Genomic DNA, 19,148 nt, shown 5'->3' on the forward strand with positions numbered 1-19,148 from the left:
AAATGTCCCCTCCTGCCCTGCCACCAATTCGTGGGAGCAAGCAATGGGTGAGTTAATCCCCATGATAGGCACAGCTGGACAGAGATCCAAACTAGACCCGACAGCGCCCTCAAGTCCACCATGAGGACACCTCTATCATTTGAAGGATGATGAATCCCCTTTGTTTATGAATGCCAGGGGGATCCAATTCTAATCAGGGCAATGATGGGTGGAGAGCACCTCCCCCTGCCCCCCCCCCCATGCTGTTTTCAAGAACCGAAAGGTGTCGGAGCAGGGCTGCACCCTTGAAAATGATGCCTGGAAGGGGAGGGGAGTTCCGACCACCATGCCATGTTCATGATTAGGAATGGCCACCCTGGCATTTGAAATCACAAGTAATTTCTTCCCCAAAATGGTGGAAGTATCCCCATGGTGAACTCAGCATGTGGTACACTATCACATCTGCTTTGGCTGTCCATGACTCCTATAGCTCTAGTTTGCAGCTCTAAAGGAGCTGCTCACCTTGACTTGTTCCAGGGCCTTTTTAGCTTCCTAGACAACCCCTGATAAGCTATAGGGCCCTTCCCCACTTACCCTAAGCCCCGCGCTACTCGAGGAGAGTAGCGCGGGGTCCCTCGGCGCTCCCCACTGAGAGGGGCGGCGACAGCGCAGCCGCCTCGAGGCTGCTGCTGTCGCGCCCCTTAGCGCGCGGTATCCCTGGCGCTCTTTCAAAGGGCGCCTTTTGATGACCCCGCGCAGAGCGCGGGGTCGTGGGGAAGCCCGAGCGCGCGCCAGGGATGCTGCGCGCTCGGAATTGCGGGCAGCAGCCCTCGGGAAAAGGTAAGTGGGGAAGGGCCCATATATAGTGATTGGGAAGGTGGTGTGGTATAATGGTTACTGTGTCAGATTAGACACTGTTCTAAAAACTCCTTAGCCATGAAGCTCATTGGGGACCCTCAGCCTAACCTATCTGGTCTTGAGGGTGGAAAAGGAATGGAGGGTACCATGTGTGCTGTCGTGAGCTCAGGCTGAATAAAATGTGAAGACACACACAATAATGGCAGGTTCTCCAAAGTGACCTGCAGACTCTGTATCAAGGGGTGACTTGCATGTGTGAATCTGATTTCTTACTCTTTGTTATCATAAGGACAGTAACACCAGGGCCCCTTCCACACACGTAGAATAAAACACTTTCAATCCATTTCCACAACTGTTTGCAAGTGGATTTTGTTATTCTGCACAGCTGCAAAGTGTATTGAAAGTGGGTTGAAACTGCATTATTCTGCATGTGCGGAAGGGGCCCAGGTGTTCCTTAGGCAAACAAGATGCTTGTCTATATTAGAAACATGATGGATTGAAAAGGGTGAAATGGACATTTCCTCAGGCTGGGCAGCTACAGAAGATGCTGATGATCTGTTTCCTCTTGCAGTTTTGTACTGTAGAAGGCTTCATCACGGCCCTGATGGATGAGTTTCCACATTTGCTCCGAGCAAGGAAGAAAATCTTTATTGCTGTGGTCTGTTTTATCTCCTACCTCATTGGATTGTCCAACATCACCCAGGTAAACCCAAACTATGCATTTCCTTTCTTCACCAGCTTGCTGCAGCAACACTGAAATATCCAAAGCCTGTTGTTATTATTAGATACATCACAGCCAAAAAAAGAAAGAAAGAAAGAAAGAAAGAAAGAAAGAAAGAAAGAAAGAAAGAAAGAAAGAAAGAAAGAAAGAAAGAAAGAAAGAAAGAAAGAAAGAAAGAAAGAAAGAAAGAAAGAAAGAAAGAAAGAAAGAAAGAAAAACCCTGATCTACAAAGCTTCCAATCTGAAGTGGGTAACCGGAAAAATGCAGAAGGGAGGAAGGGAAAGAGTTGCGTATAAAGGAATGTCTGTAGGCGACGGCGATTGCCTGTCCTTGTAATTTGGTTATGGTTGGAAAGGAGAATTAAAGATTTAAGCTAAAGGCCTGCAGGAAAAGAAGGGTAAAAAGCTTTTTATTGGTATCTTTCTGTCCATCTCAGCATATATAATCTTAGTGCAGAAAGCCCTGGAGGTTTTCTTACGAGACATCACATTTCTTAAGAGCTGTGCTGCTTGCTGCTGCCTATCTCTGAATTTTGTCTCCACATCGAAATGTTACTAAATGACCATAAACCTCTTTCGGTTGTCGGAATCCCAATTGCCCAAGTTATCTCAATTTAGTGCGCCTCTTTCACTAGCCTTCTATTATCATGGGCCGGAGATACATATTGTACAGTCGGGATTATTTGTAGACTACAGACACCCTCCAAGGAATGGTCTCATGTCATTGGGCACCTCGTTCGTTTCACCTGGTGACTATGCATCATTTCTGTCACAAGGATTTCCTACGTATGACATGTGCAGGCATCTATTTTGGTGCATGAAAATGTGTTAGGTACCCACAGCGAGTGATGGCTTCCCACCATATGTGTACGCGGCAAACAACTAAACAAACATGTGTGCCAGGGTTACCACCAGCAGTGCTTTAGAATGAAGAACTCAGATGTGGGACCATTTTAAAAAATGACATTTATGTATTTAAACATTTATACCCTGCTTTTCCTTGTGCTTCAAGGTGGCTTACAATAACAGTTTTAACAATTCCAGAACAAAATCTCTCCTTCCCTTCCTCCTTAAAAGATTCCTACCAGAGAGACAACGTGGTGTAGTGGTTAAGAACAGTGGACTGTAATCTGGAGAACCGGGTTTGATTCTCTACTCCTACATATGCTGGGTGTCCTTGGGCCAGTCACGTTTCTCTCAGAGGTCTCTCTGCCCCACCTACCTCACAAGGTGCCTGCAGTGAAGAGGGGAAGGAAAGAAGTTTGTCAGCTGCTCTGAGGCTCTTTACTGTTGAGAAAAGCAGGGCACCACAAACTCAAGCTCTTGTTCATTCGAACCCCCTCAACAGCCCTGGCAAACAAACAGGCCTCCTGAAGTTCTCCAACAATTACCACCACCACTTCTTCAGGGAGACCATTCCACCAGAACAAGAAGCGTGACGGATAAGGCCCAGGCTTTGGTTGATGCCAGATGGGCCACATAAGTGTGACAGCCAACAGATGGCTGCCCAACTTCTCGTATATGTTGGCACACCACCAATACTTTGGAAGAATACACCATCCTTGAATTATATTAAGAAGAAGAAGAAGAAGAGTTTGGATTTATATCCCCCCTTTCTCTCCTGCAGGAGACTCCAAAGGCTTTGGCACCTCTGCCTCACAACAAACAACACCCTGTGAGGTCAGGCTGAGAGAGCCCGCTAGCTGTGTGACTAGCCCAAGGTCACCCAGCTGGCGTGTGTGGGAGTGTACAGGCTAATCTGAATTCCCCAGATAAGCCTCCACAGCTCAGGCGGCAGAGCTGGGAATCAAACCTGGTTCCTCCAGATTAGATACATGAGCTCTTAGCCTCCTACGCCACTGCAGCTCCTGCTGACGATTAAATCAAAAATGCTCTGTGAAGTAATGGTGCATCTCTTCTTTTCTACAAGTGCTTCTAAAATAAATAAGACATGCTTTTCTGAAATAAGAACTGATGGTAAGCCTGGTTCCATTTCAGAAAACATGACAGGGGGAGTGTTTGGGGCAAATTTTACTTTGTGTTACATTGGCTGTGCATTGTTTTTTTATTTTGTGGAGGCTTGTGTTTTGTGTCCTTTCAACTTCATGCACTGTTAACTGTCTTGATTCTAAGGAAACAGAAAGGCTAAGTAAATTGGATAAGTATGTAAACGTAATATGTACTCTTCGTTTGTGAAAGTGCATGTGAGAATGGGTTGGGTCCAGACTCAGTTTTCCAACAGAATAGAACATTCCTTCCTCCACCCTCCCATTGCAGATCTCCCTAAAATGAGGACAGGGTCTGGGGTCTGCAGCAAGAAGGGGGACTTGGTAAAAATTGTAAGTTTAGCCTGAATCTGGCCAAATGCGTACAGAGTTTTCCTGAATGCAACAATGGGCTTTTCCCCACTTCAAAAGTGAAAGTGGAGGGGACCCCTGCTCCGTGTTCGGCGCACGGTTTCAAAAAGGTGTACTTCCGACCAGGATCCGAAAAGACGCGCTGAGGGGTGGGAGGAGCGGCAGAATCGGGGTGACTGCGTTGTCACTGCTGGTGTAGTGGGGAGTGCTGCAGGACCCCGGGGTATTTGCCGTGAGGAGCACGCATCTAATAGTGGGTGGGGAATCGACCAATGTCTCCGTAAAGGAGCATGTAAGGTTATTTTGGATGTGCCCGAAACTCACATCTTTGCTAAATAGAGAGAGAATTAGGATAGGTTAGGATATAGCCAAATGCATCAATTCCTACCACAAGCTGTACAAGAAAGCCCCATGGTGAAGACAGTGGAGAAAATCTGAAGTCTTTCTGCGTTCCACCATGTTACTTGGGTAGCTTAAATCCCAGTCACTTGTATGGGCTTTCATCAGTGGAACTATTCACATAACTTTGGCCAAAACCCCAACCAAATTGGACCTCTTCAAACTCCTTTTTCCCCTGCCTCTCCGATGTCTATTATAAATTCACAATGATATCCGTCATGGCAATCACACGAAACCTTATCAGCAAGAGGTCTGTTACAGAGTTTTTGGCACCCTCCCCAAACTGCAGTTCAAGGTCCTTTGTGAGAAGCCAGAGCAATTAAACCAGCATAAAATGGATATAATTTCATAGCGCAGATATGCCTGCTGTCAACTTGCTTATGAGACGATATTTCAGAGCTCTTCCCTTCTCAGTGCCGAGCTCTCTTTTAATGGGATTTTCTATCTTCATTTGCCTTGATGCTCTCTAACTGCATTAAGACCTTGCATTCTGTCCCCCCAGGGTGGCATCTATGTTTTCAAGCTGTTCGATTATTACTCTGCCAGCGGCATGTGTCTCCTCTTCCTGGTCTTTTTTGAGACTATCTCCATTTCCTGGTGTTATGGTACGTAGAAATGATCTGTGGTCCATCTTTGCACCCAAAATTTCTGTGGACAATTAGGAATAATCCATCATGGCCCCAACTAAAGTGGACCAAGACCCAAAGTGATCAAGATTTCCTTCCCAACTTCTACAAAAATTGATGATCTGAGACTTGAGAGTGGCTTTGCCAGACCTCTTTGGTGTCCAACCCAGAACCTTCTTGGTGGATCATACTGGTGAATCAGTAGGTTTTTTTGTAGGTTTTTCTCCCTCTTCATTAATACTTTAACACCTTAGTAGCTATTACTGGGCTGGGCTGGGTCAAGGGAAGAGATAGGAGTAAGAAAAATGGTTTCTAGACTGTTTATCAGAACTTATCATTTCAGGTGTAAACAAATTTTATAACAACATTGAAGAAATGATTGGTTATAAACCCTGTCGTTGGTGGAAGATCTGCTGGGTCTTCTTCACTCCTCTTGTCTGCCTGGTAAGAAGTTAAGGATGAAGCAACTATCAGAATTCTACACCAACTATCAGAATTGCTTTGAAGATGCTAACAAAAGGTCTAATGAGTTCAATGGTATATTTCCAAGACTTGCTGCTTAGATACTACTGGCAAACTGAGCATGACAGGGACAGCCAATCATTTCTTATCTTCTCAGATGGACAGATTCTGTCTCCAGATTCAGAAGCTCCATTCAGGGCCACCAAGGCAGGACAGGATCTCGAGTTACAAAATTTTGGAGGCCCAAATCTCCCTGATATCCATGGAGTTGGGCAACCTGCTGGAGGAGAACATCAGCAATATGCCTGTTCTAATCAAGTATCTTGTTTATGCTCCTTCTGAATGGTGTGCTGGTGGGAATCTCTGTCATGTGGCCAGAGGTGGGATCCAGCAGGTTCTCACCAGTTCCCGAGAGTGGGTTACTAATTATTTGTGTGTGCCGAGAGGGGGTTACTAATTGGGTCTGCTTTTCCATTAGAAATTCCATTAGGTCCAAAAATCCTAAAGTCCTGTTGTTTCCTATGTGGCTGGTTAGCGAAGGTAGAAAACGGGATAATTCTCCCTGTTGGGCTGTTTTAAAAACATGTTTTAGAAATATGGTAAAGTTCCTTGTTTAAGGAAAGTATCCTTCTTTTGATTTCTAGGAACAAAATCAAGTATTTGAAAGTATTTAAGCACTTGACAGGCAGTCAACAATTAGGAGGTAGAAGTGAAGTTGTTTCTAAGGCTTGGCAGTAGACGAGCAGGGACTCCATATGAGTTTAAATTATGGACAGAAAGATACCAGCTGGAAATTAGGAACTTTTTTTTACAGTAAGAGTTTTTTACAGTAACAGATAAATTATTAATAATGCTCCCCGCCTTCGAATGCCCAGCCATCACTGTCTTGCACTGCCCAGCCCAATATGGCATTATGCCACTGTTTGAATCCCACCACCATGGGAACCTGTTACTAAAATTTTTGGATCCCACCACTGCTTGTGGCCCATTGTGGGCAGCCTTCTTGTCAGCCCTGGTTTCATTTTTGAGTGTTGTCTCAAGTCACCCCTGACAACTGTGACCTTTTCTGATCAATTGAATGAGTTATGGTTGAAGGAAAGTAGGTATTTAGACTGGGAAAGTGTGGATTAAGGGCAGTGGATTGTAATATTGAGAGATTGTAGAAGAAAGGTTAGTCTCTAAATGAAAGTGCTTTTTGTACATGCATATGTTGTGCTGCTATTGTGCCTCTTCCTCTCTCTCTCTCTAGGGAGTTTTCTTCTTCAGTGTGGTTGAAATGACTCCCCTAAAAATGGGGAAATACATTTATCCTGCATGGGGTCAAGGCATTGGCTGGGTCATGGCCCTCTCCTCCATGGTACTGATTCCAGGATATATGTTGTACTTTTTCTTTACTGCAAAGGGAACAATCAAACAGGTAAGTGCATCTCAACAGGTATTTTTTCATAATACAGGAATGAAAAAAATAATTACATCACCCAGACAGTGAGTAAAATGCCAAGAATGGAAACCCATGATCAGCAGGCGAATGAGATGTATCTGTTGCTAAACTGAATCGTTTCAGAATGTACTGTGGGGAATTTTCAAATGTTTGAAGACTCAAAATTGTAGATAATATTATGCATTCCTCACTTATCCAAGTGGCCTTTGACTTCTTCCCCTATCTTTCCGTCTTAACAGTAGTCCCTTGGGACTTGAAGGAAGTTGGCTGCTAGGGTCGAGAACTCCACTAAGGCCAATAGCCATTCAAGTTGGGGGACTCATCCATCAGTAGAACTGTCCTTGTGGAAGAGAAGAGGGTGCCATGTCACCTCATTTCTCTGCCTCAATGCATCCCACCCAAGCCATGTTATTATAATCAATTTCCCATGTGTTGCGATTGCTAGTGAGGCTGGGGAATGTGGCAAAGATCTGGTGGATTCCTCGTGTTGACAAACCATTGGATCAAACCCAATGTGAATTTTATCTCCGTTGACTCTTTTGACTCTTTTATCTGATGAATTTGCTCTGGGAGCAGCATGGAAGTCACGCCGGTGGATTCGTCCTTCCTGAGGCATTTACCTCAGCAGACGGGGGATCCCACAAGCATACAGCCACTGCCTCACCTCCAGCACAGGAATGCAGTGCTGGACACTGTGCCAGCATCCTAGCGCTCTCGCCACTGGTGTAGCTGGGGCAGAGCTGGGGGTGGAGCCAACGTTAGCTGGCTTCCTCCCAGTCTTTGCAAAGGTTGTGCTGTAATCCCGACTTAAGCCCGACATGTCCGTTGCAACCCATTAAGGTTTCTTAGTGGCAGGGAGGCTGTCATACTTCGCAAGTCTCCCCATGCTGCTGACAAGCCTCTTTCGGAGTGGTAGGGTAGTGCCACGTTGGTGCTGTGGCCCACTGCCTCCACTGTGAATGGGGCTGCCTGGCAGAAGAAATGAAATGCATAGATATAGGATGGGTGACACCTGGCTTGACAACAGTACATGTGGAAGGGAGCTGGGAGTCTTAGTAGACCATAAACTGATCATGAGTCAGCAGTGTGATATGGCAGCCAAGGAAGCCAGTGGCGTAGCGCCCATGGGACTGGGGGGGCGACGACCTGGGCGGAGCAGTGGCGGAGGCATGGCCGGGTTGTTGAGGGGGTGCAGCGGGGGTGTTCCAAGGGCATTCCAGGGCAGGGGCGGGTAACACTGTGGTAGGGGCACAGGGCTTATGTGCACCCTGGGTGCAGTTTCCCCTCGCTCCACCTCTGAAGGAAGCCAATGCAATTCTGAGCTGTATCAATAGGAGTATAATCTCTAGATTGCGGGAGGTAATAGTGCCACTCTATTCTGGTCAGACCTCACCCGTAATACTGTGTCCAGTTCTGGGCGCTGCAATTCAAGAAGGATATTGACAAGCTGGAACGGGTCCAGAGGAGGGTGACCAAAATGGTAAAAGGTCTGGATTCCATGGCTTATAAGGAGTGGCTTAGGGAGCTAGGCATGTTTAGTCTGAAGAAGAGAAGGTTAAGGGGCGACATGATAGCCATGTTTAAATATTTGAAGGGATGACATGTTGAAGAGGGAGCAAGCTTGTTTTCGGCTGCTCCAGAGAGTAAAATAAGGTGTAATAGATTCAAGGTACAAGAAAAGAGATTCCACATGAACATTAAGAAGAACTTCCTGATGGTAAGAGCTGTTCAACAGTACCTTGGAGAGTGGTGGAGTCTCCTTCTTTGGAGGTTTTTAAACAGGCTGGATGGCTATCTGCCAAAAGTGCTTTGATTGTGTGTTCTTGCATGGCAGGGGTTGGACTTGAGGGCCCTTGTGGTCTGTTCCAACTCTGATTCTGTGATTCTACAGCAACCCCAGTCTTCCTTGGTGGTTTATCATCCAAGTACTGACCATGGTTGAACCTGCTTAGCTCCCAAGATATGATGAACCCAGACAATGCTTGCCTATTTAGGGTGGTAATTTGCTTCCTTGGCACAGAATCTGGGTTTTAAAAGGAGCAAGTATATATGCTGGACTGTATATTACAGCTTAATACCAAGCCACTCTTCTGCCTTTCTCTGAACCCAGCCAGGTAGGCTTCCAAAAATGAAAATATACGAAGACACCCTTCTGCTTCTGCCCTAGAGAGTTGCTTCCTATAGTGAAGATATGGAGCAGGTGTTTCTGCCTGCAAGTGACGTTAGCTCCCAATCCTATACTGGTCCTGGCAGTCAGCAACAAGGATTTCCCCTCCCTGCCCCTCCCCATTCCATGGGTTTGTAAGATACTGAAACTCTGATTGGGTGACACCTGTACCCAATTGGGAGTACCCATTGCCCAGAAATGTGTTCTGCGCAGAAGCCCCCTTAGAAGCATGGCTTTGTTCTCAGAACTGAAAAAAATAAAACCCAAACCATCCCGTTTTCCATCATGCCTACAGGGTGCATCTAGTCATAATTAAATTGAACGATTCATAATTAAATAGAATAATTCCAGTGCTAATTTGGCTTTAAGATCTCAGGTGACCTTTCAGTGTTTGGAGACGGCACAGTGCCTGGAATGTAAAGGGTGGGGGTTTTTTTGTTTCCTTATCTCCTCCTTTGAAGCCCACTGAAGACAATATCTCCCTTCCCCGGGCAATTTGGAAATGAACCCCTTGCCTCTCACGCAGCCTACTTCAATAATTATTGCTAAGATCTAATTTCCAGCATTTGGAGACATTCTTCAGAATTTTTGGACCCCATCACCCCATCCTCTGCCTCCTGCAGGGAAGTAAATTAATACGGCACGGCTTAACTATGATCTACTTACCCCCAGCTGAGATAAATTGAAAACATCAATATGCGCATTCCCCCAAAGACTCCTCTATATGGAGGGGAGGGGTGGAAGAGGACGGTTGTTCTGTGGTTTTTAAACATCTGGTAAGTTTGCCAACTCTGGGGTAGGAAATTTGTGGAGATTTTGAGGTGGACCCTTGTGAGGACAGGACTTAGCGAAGGACTGGCAGGTCATGAAATGCCATTGAGATCACTTTCCAGAGCTATCATTCTTCCCAGCGGAATTAATCTCTGGAGATCAGCTGTAATTCCTGGAAATTTTCAGGCCCCACCTGATGGCTGGCAACCGTAATGCCTTCTGTTCCTGTAGTCATTGCTCTCAAGTTTCTCTGTCTTGTGGTTTGCCCTTAACTGGGGAATTCTTCCCTTTATGGGCTTGAACGACAAGTTTAGGCTGTTTCAGAAGGATAGTCACATTAATCTGTTCTGGCAAAACAAAACAGAAGTCTGGGTCATTTTAATGACTAATGATATTTATTCCAGTGTAAGCGATTAGGGTAGTGTGACCAGACGTCCCGCTTTTGGTGGAACAGTCCCGCTTTTAAGCAATTTGTCCTGCGTCCCACGGGGTTTTTTAAATCTCCCGATTTTTGGAAGGCTGCCGTACTGCCGTCTGGGGCGCTCCCCTTTTCCCGCCCTGTCACAGGGCAGGAAACAGGAGAGTGCCCCAGAAGGCAGTGCAGCAGCCTCCCGGGCTGCAGCAATGCCTTCTGGGGTGCTCCCGTTTCCCGCCCTGTGACAGGGCGGGAAACAGGGGAGTGCCCCAAAAGGCAGTGTGCTCCTGCAGGGGCGCCCGTGCGCACACACGTCCCGCTTTAAAAAGGTGAAAATCTGGTCACCTTATTTTAGGGGCTAGAGATCACTTCTTAGGATACAATGGGAAAGGAGAATATCATTTAGTTAGTGTCTTGCAGGTTTGGGATTAGCCTTCTCTCATCAGGTAGGGCTGCATCGTTAGCAGGGAGGGGCAGACTCTCCCTGACCAGTGTGGGAGGGGTACTAGGATGTCATTAGTCACCCCTCCCAAGCTTCATGTGATCGTGGCAGGCTGCTGACAGAAGGGATTGAACCTGTGACCTTCTGCATGAAAAGAAGATACCCGACCCCTGAGCCCTAGCCATATGCTCACAGTTTTAGTAGCAAGTTCCCATGCTCAAAATGGAAACTGTCCTGTTGTAAATGAAAACACTGATCTTTTTGAAAAATTCTTAGATGGTGCAAAACAAAGTGTGGGGTGCACGGGTTGCCAACATCCAGGTGGAGGCTGAAGATCTCCTGAAATTACAGCTGATTTGTATATGATTGAGATCAGTTCAATTGGAGAAAATGGATGTTCTAGAACAGGGGTGATGGGAATATCATTGTGCCCCATTGTGCCTCCATGCTGACAGAGGCTGATGGGAATTGTAGTTCCTGAACATCTGGAGAGCCGCAGGTTCCCTACCCCTGTTCTAGAAGAAGGAGGAGGAGGAGGAGGAGGAGGAGGAGGAGGAGGATTTATATCCCCCCTTTCTCTCCTCTAGGAGACTCAAAGGGGCTTACAGTCTCCTTGCCCTTCCCCCCTCACAACAAACACCCTGTGAGGTAGGTGGGGCTGAGAGAGCTCTGAAAAGCTGTGGCTAGCCCAAGGTCACCCAGCTGGCGTGTGTGGGAGTGCACAGGCTTATCTGAATTCCCCAGATAAGCCTCCACAGCTCAGGCAGCAGAGCGGGGAATCAAACCCAGTTCCTCCAGATTAGAATGCATCTGCTCTTAACCACTACGCCACTGCTGCTCCTCTAAGGTGGACTCTGTGACATTAAAACCCATACAAGCTCCTCCCCAAACCCCACCCTCCTCAGGCTCCACCCCCCAAAAACTCTAGGTATTTCCCAACCTGGCGCTGCAACCTTGGGTGGTATACCCACAAGTTCTACCTTGGCTACAGCCAAGTCAATCTGGGTTGCAAAATGGTCTAGAAATAGTCTAGCCCACTATTTTCTTTTTCTTGCAAACTTTAAGTGCAAACTGTGTTATCCTGAAAAATAAGACCTTCACACATGCATCTCTTGACTCAGGTTGCAGAATTTTTAAAAGTCTGTTTATATAAGCAATACAGAGGGAAATTAGAAAGGCAATTCTAATTTAAAAGAGTGTTTTTATTGACTACTGAGGATAGGTAAAATAATAGAGAGAAGAAGACCAGTAAACTGAATTCAGACAATATATATTCTCAGTATGAGCAGCAAAATTGCTGTTTTAAGACCAACTCAAATGAATGCTTTGCAATTACACTAAAAATCTATTAAACCTGGCTAATGGGTTTGGTTTAAGTGTGATAAGTGTCCCATTGTGGGGGGGGAAAGGTGGACTTTAACAAAAAAGGGAGAAAATCAGAAGCAATACTGCTGGGATTTTTAGCAAAGAGAGATCTTAGTGTGGAATTGGGTGGGATAGGGTGTAAAAAGTATCTTTGTTACAGCCAAATCTGATAGTGGAAACACTGGAATGGGGACAAGATAACCTTTCAGAGAATAGAAATTCTGATCAGTCTATCTGATGGCTCAGTTGTTTATTCACTACAGTTGCATCCACTGGGACGTTCCCTGTGTGGATAGCGGGATGCCTTTCCTGGTTTTGGAAGCATTCATCCAACATCATGCTCATTGTTCTTGTGAGTAGCACAGTTAGGGTTGCCAGGTCTCCTCTGGCCACCAACAGGAGTTGAGGAGTTAGAACTGCCAGATCCAAGTTGGAAAACTCCTGGAGATCTGGAGGTGGAGCCAGGAGAGAACAGGGACATCATGAGATACAGGGCTGATAGAGTCCACCTTCCAAAGCATCTATTTTCTCCATAGGAACTGATCTCTGTATCTGGTGATGAGCTGCAATTCCAGAGGATCCCCAAGTTTCACCAGAGGCTAGCATCCCTACACGCAATAGCCATGAGCTCCTATCTGGAGAGATGGTCCTTCAGTTATGTGAGCCCCCAGAATGAGATCTTTAAAGTTTAGCCCCGAGGTGGGATCCAGCAGGTTCTCACAGGTTCCCGAGAGTAGGTTACTAATTATTTGTGTGTGCCGAGAGCGGGTTACTAATTGGTGATTTTGCCACATGATTTTTGCCTTAGTTACGCCCCTCCTCTCAGCAGTAGCGTGCAGGACTTGAAGCAGTTTAGCAGGAGGTGCACCGTGAAGCGCATGGCAAAGCCTGCGCTCGTGCGCATTCAAGCTTCCCACTCCAAGCGACCGGCCATGCGAGTGGCTGTGTCCTCGCCACAGCCCCGCCCAGGAATGCCCCACCCCTGGAATGCCCAGCCACGCCCCCATCGTGCCCCATCCAGCCCCATTGGCGCTACGCCACAGTTTGAATCCCACCACCATGGGAACCTGTTACTAAAATTTTTGGATCCCACCACTGGCTTAGCATCACCATTTTAAACTGGGCCCAAAATGGTCAAAGAGACCCTCACTCTTCAACTGAATGGAGCTTCCAAATAGAATCTTGTTGGCCTTCCTGCCCTTGTCTCATGGAACAAAGTAGGCCCAGCAGTGCATCACCTCTATCCAGCTGTGGTCTAAAATTAGTGAACTTTGTCTCTTTTTAAAAGCAGTTCTGTCTCTCTTGCATAATTTGCTCCACATCACAGCAAAGAGGCTAGTTGACGAGGTCAGCCTGCCTCCGCGGATGGGTTTGAATAAGATCTTATGTGAGGACAATAAATAAGTATGTCTAGAAGAAAGATAGCGAAAGGGCTGGGGTTAATCAGGCTAGTGGCCTTTCTAGCAGACTGCCTGGATAATGAAATAAATCTGCTTGATCCTAACAGAGATAGGCTTGAATAAAAAATCCCTTGGAGATGCAGCAGAGTTTTGCAAGCTTGCCACCTCCGTCCAAAATGCACGCTTTCGGAAAGAAGAAAACCAGCCAGCTGCAAGGCGACTGGGCAATTTCAAAACATGAATGTTTGCTTTTAGGTTCCAAAAAAAGATAAAGCAGAAAGACACCCCTTGTTTGCAAGATCTGGCAATGCAATTATTCCTCTGGTTTATTCATGCCTTGCTGGCCTTCATCACACTCCCTCCCACACTGTGCCTGGGGTAGGGCTTAGTGCCATTCTTGGTTCCCATGTTGGATTGCCAGTCCTGTACATTTCGTTCAAACTCTGGAAGGGTTGTGTTGCAACTGTACCAGCTGCCTTATTTAGCCTCGAAATCCCAGCTTGAAGACAGCAGCAGTGTCACCGGTGGGTGGAAACTGCCAGGTAGAACGGGGAAACCTTGCTAGCTGGAGCCAGCATTTGCCAGGGACACCACAGAATTCCTTCCCACGTGGCATACAGACTCTTGCAAGCACACTTCTCTCTCTAAGTGACAGGCCAATAATTTGGGCAAAGACATGTAAACTGGCACTACTCTGATGCCATGGTGTCACTTCTGCCATGACCTCAGACGTGATTGCATTGTGCTCTAAGAAACTGCTGAAATGCTAGTTGGGGGTGGGGGGTGGTTCTGATCCTTTTTTTTACAGCAGAGCTGGGGCTAGTCAGTGTCACCCTGCCCTGGGTTTGAATAAGATCTTATGTGAGGACAATAAATAAGGATGTCTAGAAGAAACAGCTACTGCTGTTCGACAATAGCCAGCTGCCACACCCACGTGAGTAACATAGACTGGTGGTAGCAAGTCGACTTGTGGTTGCTGGATAAATCCTCCCTCGAGGGCCAGAACATCCTTGGAAAGGTTCCTGCCCACTCCCTTTGCCTTTTACTGACAAAAACAAAGGCTTCGACTGGCAATAAGATTGTAGATGCCTAGCAACAGCCACAGAGGGCATTTGTTTCTTAAACCTACAGTGATGTTTCTATGGAGGTGTTGACCCCAGTGACTTTTATTGTTAAATTTCTTTTTTCCCCTGCAAACCTTGGGTGTTTTTAGGCTTGCAGAAGTTGTCTGACGTGTCTTTTCATGTCTCCAGATTTAAGTATCCACTCATTTGCCCTGTTGTGAATGAGTTACATTGACAGCCCAATCATAGAAGGATGGTCGTGGCATTCAGAGCTCTGGCTTGTCACTCAGAAGGTCCTAGGTTCAACCCCCAGCATCTCTAGCCAACAGGATCAGGTAGTAGGTATGAAAGACCTCTACTGGGAAATCCTGAAGCATTGCTCCAGTCTGAAGATGTCACTCCCTGAAGTTATATCATGGCATTGGAGCGGTGCTTATTCTCCCTCTCCTTCATTTCCCCCCATATCACCCTACCCAGCAGAGGCAGTAGCAGATACTACTGGGCCATGGCAGCCCGAGATCTGGGTCCTGCTTCCCAAGGTCAGAAAGACCAGATAAACACAGGGTCTCTCGGTTCACTCATGACCTCCTCTCTGTAAGAAGGCCACCATGGAAGCTTGCTGAGTGTTCTAGAGCATGGGTCTGCAAACTGTGGGTGTCCAAATGTTCATGGACTACAATTCCCATCAGCCCCTGTCAGCATGGCCAATTGCTGCCCATGCTGGCAGGGGCTGATGGGAATTGTAGTCCGTGAACATCTGGAAAGCCACAGGTTGCAGACCCCTGTTCTAGAGCCAGATACCCTATTCGTCCTATGTAGCTCACAGAAGTTTTGCAAGAATAAAATGGAGAAGGGGAGAACAGTATCTATCACCTTGAGGTCCTTTGGGGAATGGTGGAATAAAAATAATACACAGCTGGAACTTCAACACAGAGAACAACATGTATCAGGGGAGGCACCGTGACCCAGTGGTAGAGGATCTGTTTGGCATACAGAAGTCCCAGGCTCAATTCCCTGCCATCTTTAGTTGGTAGGATCAGGTAGCAGGTGACATGAAAGACGTCTGCCTGAGGCCCTGGAGATCCACTGTAAATCCGAGTAAACAAAACTGACCTTGTATTGTCGAAGGCTTTCACGTCTGGAATCACTGAGGTGCTGTGTGGTTTCTGGGCTGTATGGCTGTGTTCTAGCAGCATTCTCTCCTGACGTTTTGCCTGGTATATATACTCCACTTGCTTTCCATTCCTACTATCAGATCCTCTGAAGATGCCAGCCACAGATGCAGGCGAAACGTCAAGAGAGAATGCTGCTGGAACACGGCCATACAGCCTGGAACCACACAACAACTCAAAACTGACCTTAATGGACCCAGAGTCTGATTCACTATAGCGTATCTTCGTGTGTTCGTTCTCACTGAAGTTGTTCGTGTCTTTTTGATTACCTTGGTTTATTCTTTGGCCAGCGCTTTCGGCTAATGGTCCAGCCTACACAAGATGTGAATGTTCAGGGGAATGGATTGCAAGCAAAGCCATCGCTGAATGGAAGCTTCTCTGAGGCCATCGTGTAGGCAAAGAAGAACAAGAAGCCCTCTTTGTCTGGGCTGCAGCGAACCATGCCACGTTCCAGGCTTGTGCATGGGAGTTTCTTCCACTTCTTTCTCCTGTGTGATTAATCCCAAAAGGGACTGTTTCACTATTGAGCACTCTGTTTGGTTTTGTCATGTTTTTGTTTGTGTTCATCATCCTATGCTGCTAATATTCCCCACTGGTTTCCATGGAAGACAACGCATTGCATTCTTAGGTCTGTAACTTCATGGTTTTCCAGCCAAAAGTGGACAAAGGTGGATTGCAGAATTTCCCCCCAGGAGATCCACACTCCCAAATTTCAGACAAACAGAATGAAAGGTGCTCATGTTACACTTTTTAAAAATCTATGTGTGAATTGATAGGCCAGCTTCTAGAAAGTAACGCAGAGTGAAAGCGCAAGGGAATTCTGCACAGCAGCCACTTAGCTTGAATAGAAGTAGCACAGATAAAATATTTACAGCACTAAAGAATTAGGAGAGGAGGAAGGAAGGAACAGCCCCGAACAAAAACAGGAAAATGTTTCAGAAGGATTCAAAGAATACAACACAGAGAGAATGTGTGTATTCAACCTATATTCAAGAAGAAAGCTACGTTGTGTGGGTATGTGTAAAGTGCGTTCAAGTCACGGCTGACCTACAGCAACCCAGTAGGGTTTTCAAGGCAAGAGACTGAGAGAGGTGGGTTGCCACTGTTGTGCATAGCAATCCTGGTATTCTTGGGTGGTCTCCCACCCAAGTTACTAACCAGGGCCAACCCTCACCTAACAAGAACAGGCTAGTCTGGGCCATCTAGATCGGGGCATAGCTAAGATGGTAAGAAATAAAGATAGTCACTCTAATTGGCACAAGAATCTGGAAGTATTCTCTGCTGCAGCAACAGGAAAGCTTCACTATGTGACATCAGCTTATATGGGTTGAAAGCCCACCCCGCATCCTTCAGGATTGGAATTCCTCACAGCTGTATGTAACCCTAGTGCAGTGGTGGGATTCAAATAATTTAACAACCGGCTCCGGTGGGGGATTCAAATAATTTAACAACTGGTTGTTGACAAGCACCATTTTAACAACCGGTTCTGCCGAAGTGGTGCGAACCTGCTGAATCCCACCACTGCCCTAGTGGCTCTAGCTTACAGTCAATCAAGAAAGCCCAGAGGCTCTCTTTCCCATCCCCAAGGAACACTATTTTGCGTGTGTGAAGTGCTGTCACGCCGTTTCTGATCCTCTGACTCAATGTCGTTCAGAACATCCTAAGCAGCCTGACCTTGACTCATGCTTTTTCATTTTGGATTGTCTCATCGTATGATCTTACTATTCAAATTCTGACTTGCTTTACAAAGTCCTCATGTTAGTTGGGAAACAACACATGAAAAATTACATCACAGGTGATGGGAATTTTGCAGCTCCCAGGTGTGTAGAGGTCCTTTTCTTTTCCTTTTTTAAAAAACAAAGCAGGCACGGAGAAGTAGCTTTCACCTTCATCCCCTACTGTTTTCACATCTACAAACTGCCCCATGGAGCTACCATTGGCTCTGTTAAATTTATAGGTCAACAGAGCCAATAGCTGGTCTACCGATCAGTTTGTAGCAGTGAAAACACGGTGGGGGAGAGTTCTAAGGGTGCTTCTTCCTGCCTGCTTTGGTGGCAAAGAAAAGAGCTGATGGGCATCTGGGAAGACAGAGCTCCCGTTGAAGGTGTGATCCACAAGCCTGTGATCCACTGCATGTGAGCTCCCAAAGGCACCTGGTGGGCCACTGCGAGTAGCAGAGAGCTGGACTAGATGGACTCTGGTCTGATCCAGCTGGCTTGTTCTTATGTTCTTATGTTCTTAAGCCTTGTGTTGTTCCCCAACAAATATAAGAACATTTTAATGTGTAGATGGAGCCTAAAAGAGAAATGACATAGGCAACAATAACCAAGGAAACAGAACAAAACATTGACAACCAGAGACAGTGTGGAGTCTTACTCTTCTGAAATCCTGTGCCAGGCTTCTCAAAGGCATTTCCTTGCTCCAAATCCTCAAACCCCTCTCCTTTAGCTAGGGGGGTTAACGTCCAGGCGGTGGCTGGAGATCCCCCGAAATTACAACTGATCTCCAGGCAACGGAGATCAGTTCCCTTGAAGAAAATGGTAGCTTTGGAAGATAGACTACTTCTCTCTCCTGAGCTTCCTCCCCTCCCCAAACTCCACCTTCCCCAGGGTCCGCCCAACAAACCTCTAGGAATTTCCCTAGTGAGAGCTTGCAGCTCTATCATTATCCCTCCTACATTAAACCTCCATATTTAGAGGCACCGTACCAGTTGTTCGGAGGAGGGACCAACAACCAGGAGTAGAGGTTTTGGCCTCTGTGGCACAGCTTGTGGGCCTCCTGGTGGTATTGCCCCTGGCATTGTGGGAAAGGATGCTGGAGTAGATGGACTATCTGACACCATGCTTCAAGGGACCCCCAAACAATATTCTTCAGTGTTCAGCTGTACTTTCTATGGCACAATTCTTGTTATGTTCCTGGTAGATCTGCAGTCTCCTGGTACTTATTTGTAGCTGAAGCCCATAATGCCACTTCCTTTCTCATCTTCAGTCATCTTTCTTGACAGTTCATTTACAGAGTGTCTTGCTCATAGGAATTAATATGACACAGCCTCACCCATTAAGAGGCACTCTTCCCCTCAACATTCATTCGGTTAACCTCCAGGTGCTGAATACAACCGTCCAGCTTTCTTTCTTGTCCCTTTTCCCTGATACTTATTTCAGGATGGTAAGCCTGCCAGCAAGATCTCTCAGCTTTAACTTAGCTTTGTGCAGTGCCTAGATGCTTAGGTGCTTAAGAAATAAAAGTTATTGCTACCCTCTAAAAATAGCTGACATTTGTCTATAGATTCAGATTCCACATGTTTAGCACCTGCAACATTGGCAGGTGGCATCCAACTGGAACATGTTGCTTCTGCCAAGCCGAGGAAGCTGAGAAACACTGATAAACGAGAGATTTTTTTGCTAAAGCCTCTTCCTGTGAGCTGAACAACTACAGGGGGTATTGCCATTTGTACCGGGGCACCCATTTACCGCGTTCAGTCCTAATGATAAACTGCCCATAACATTTGT

The 19,148-nt window shown here is 46.4% G+C and overlaps 1 protein-coding gene across 1 annotated transcript in view; it reads left to right on the forward strand.

Moving 5' to 3' along the window:
* The window catches only part of LOC125435325 (sodium- and chloride-dependent GABA transporter 1-like), a 55,260-nt gene extending 37,668 nt beyond the window's left edge, over positions 1–17,592 (forward strand). The window contains exons 11-15 of the mRNA XM_048501515.1: positions 1,364–1,540; positions 4,817–4,919; positions 5,284–5,384; positions 6,652–6,819; positions 15,930–17,592. Coding sequence (XP_048357472.1) covers positions 1,364–1,540; positions 4,817–4,919; positions 5,284–5,384; positions 6,652–6,819; positions 15,930–16,034 — 654 coding nt within the window. The 3' untranslated portion in view covers positions 16,035–17,592. The remainder of the gene's footprint in view (positions 1–1,363; positions 1,541–4,816; positions 4,920–5,283; positions 5,385–6,651; positions 6,820–15,929) is intronic.
* The last annotated feature ends 1,556 nt before the right edge of the window (positions 17,593–19,148 follow it).

This window comes from Sphaerodactylus townsendi, linkage group LG06, assembly GCF_021028975.2.
Source record: "Sphaerodactylus townsendi isolate TG3544 linkage group LG06, MPM_Stown_v2.3, whole genome shotgun sequence".
In the NCBI taxonomy this organism is placed as follows: Eukaryota; Metazoa; Chordata; class Lepidosauria; order Squamata; family Sphaerodactylidae; genus Sphaerodactylus; species Sphaerodactylus townsendi.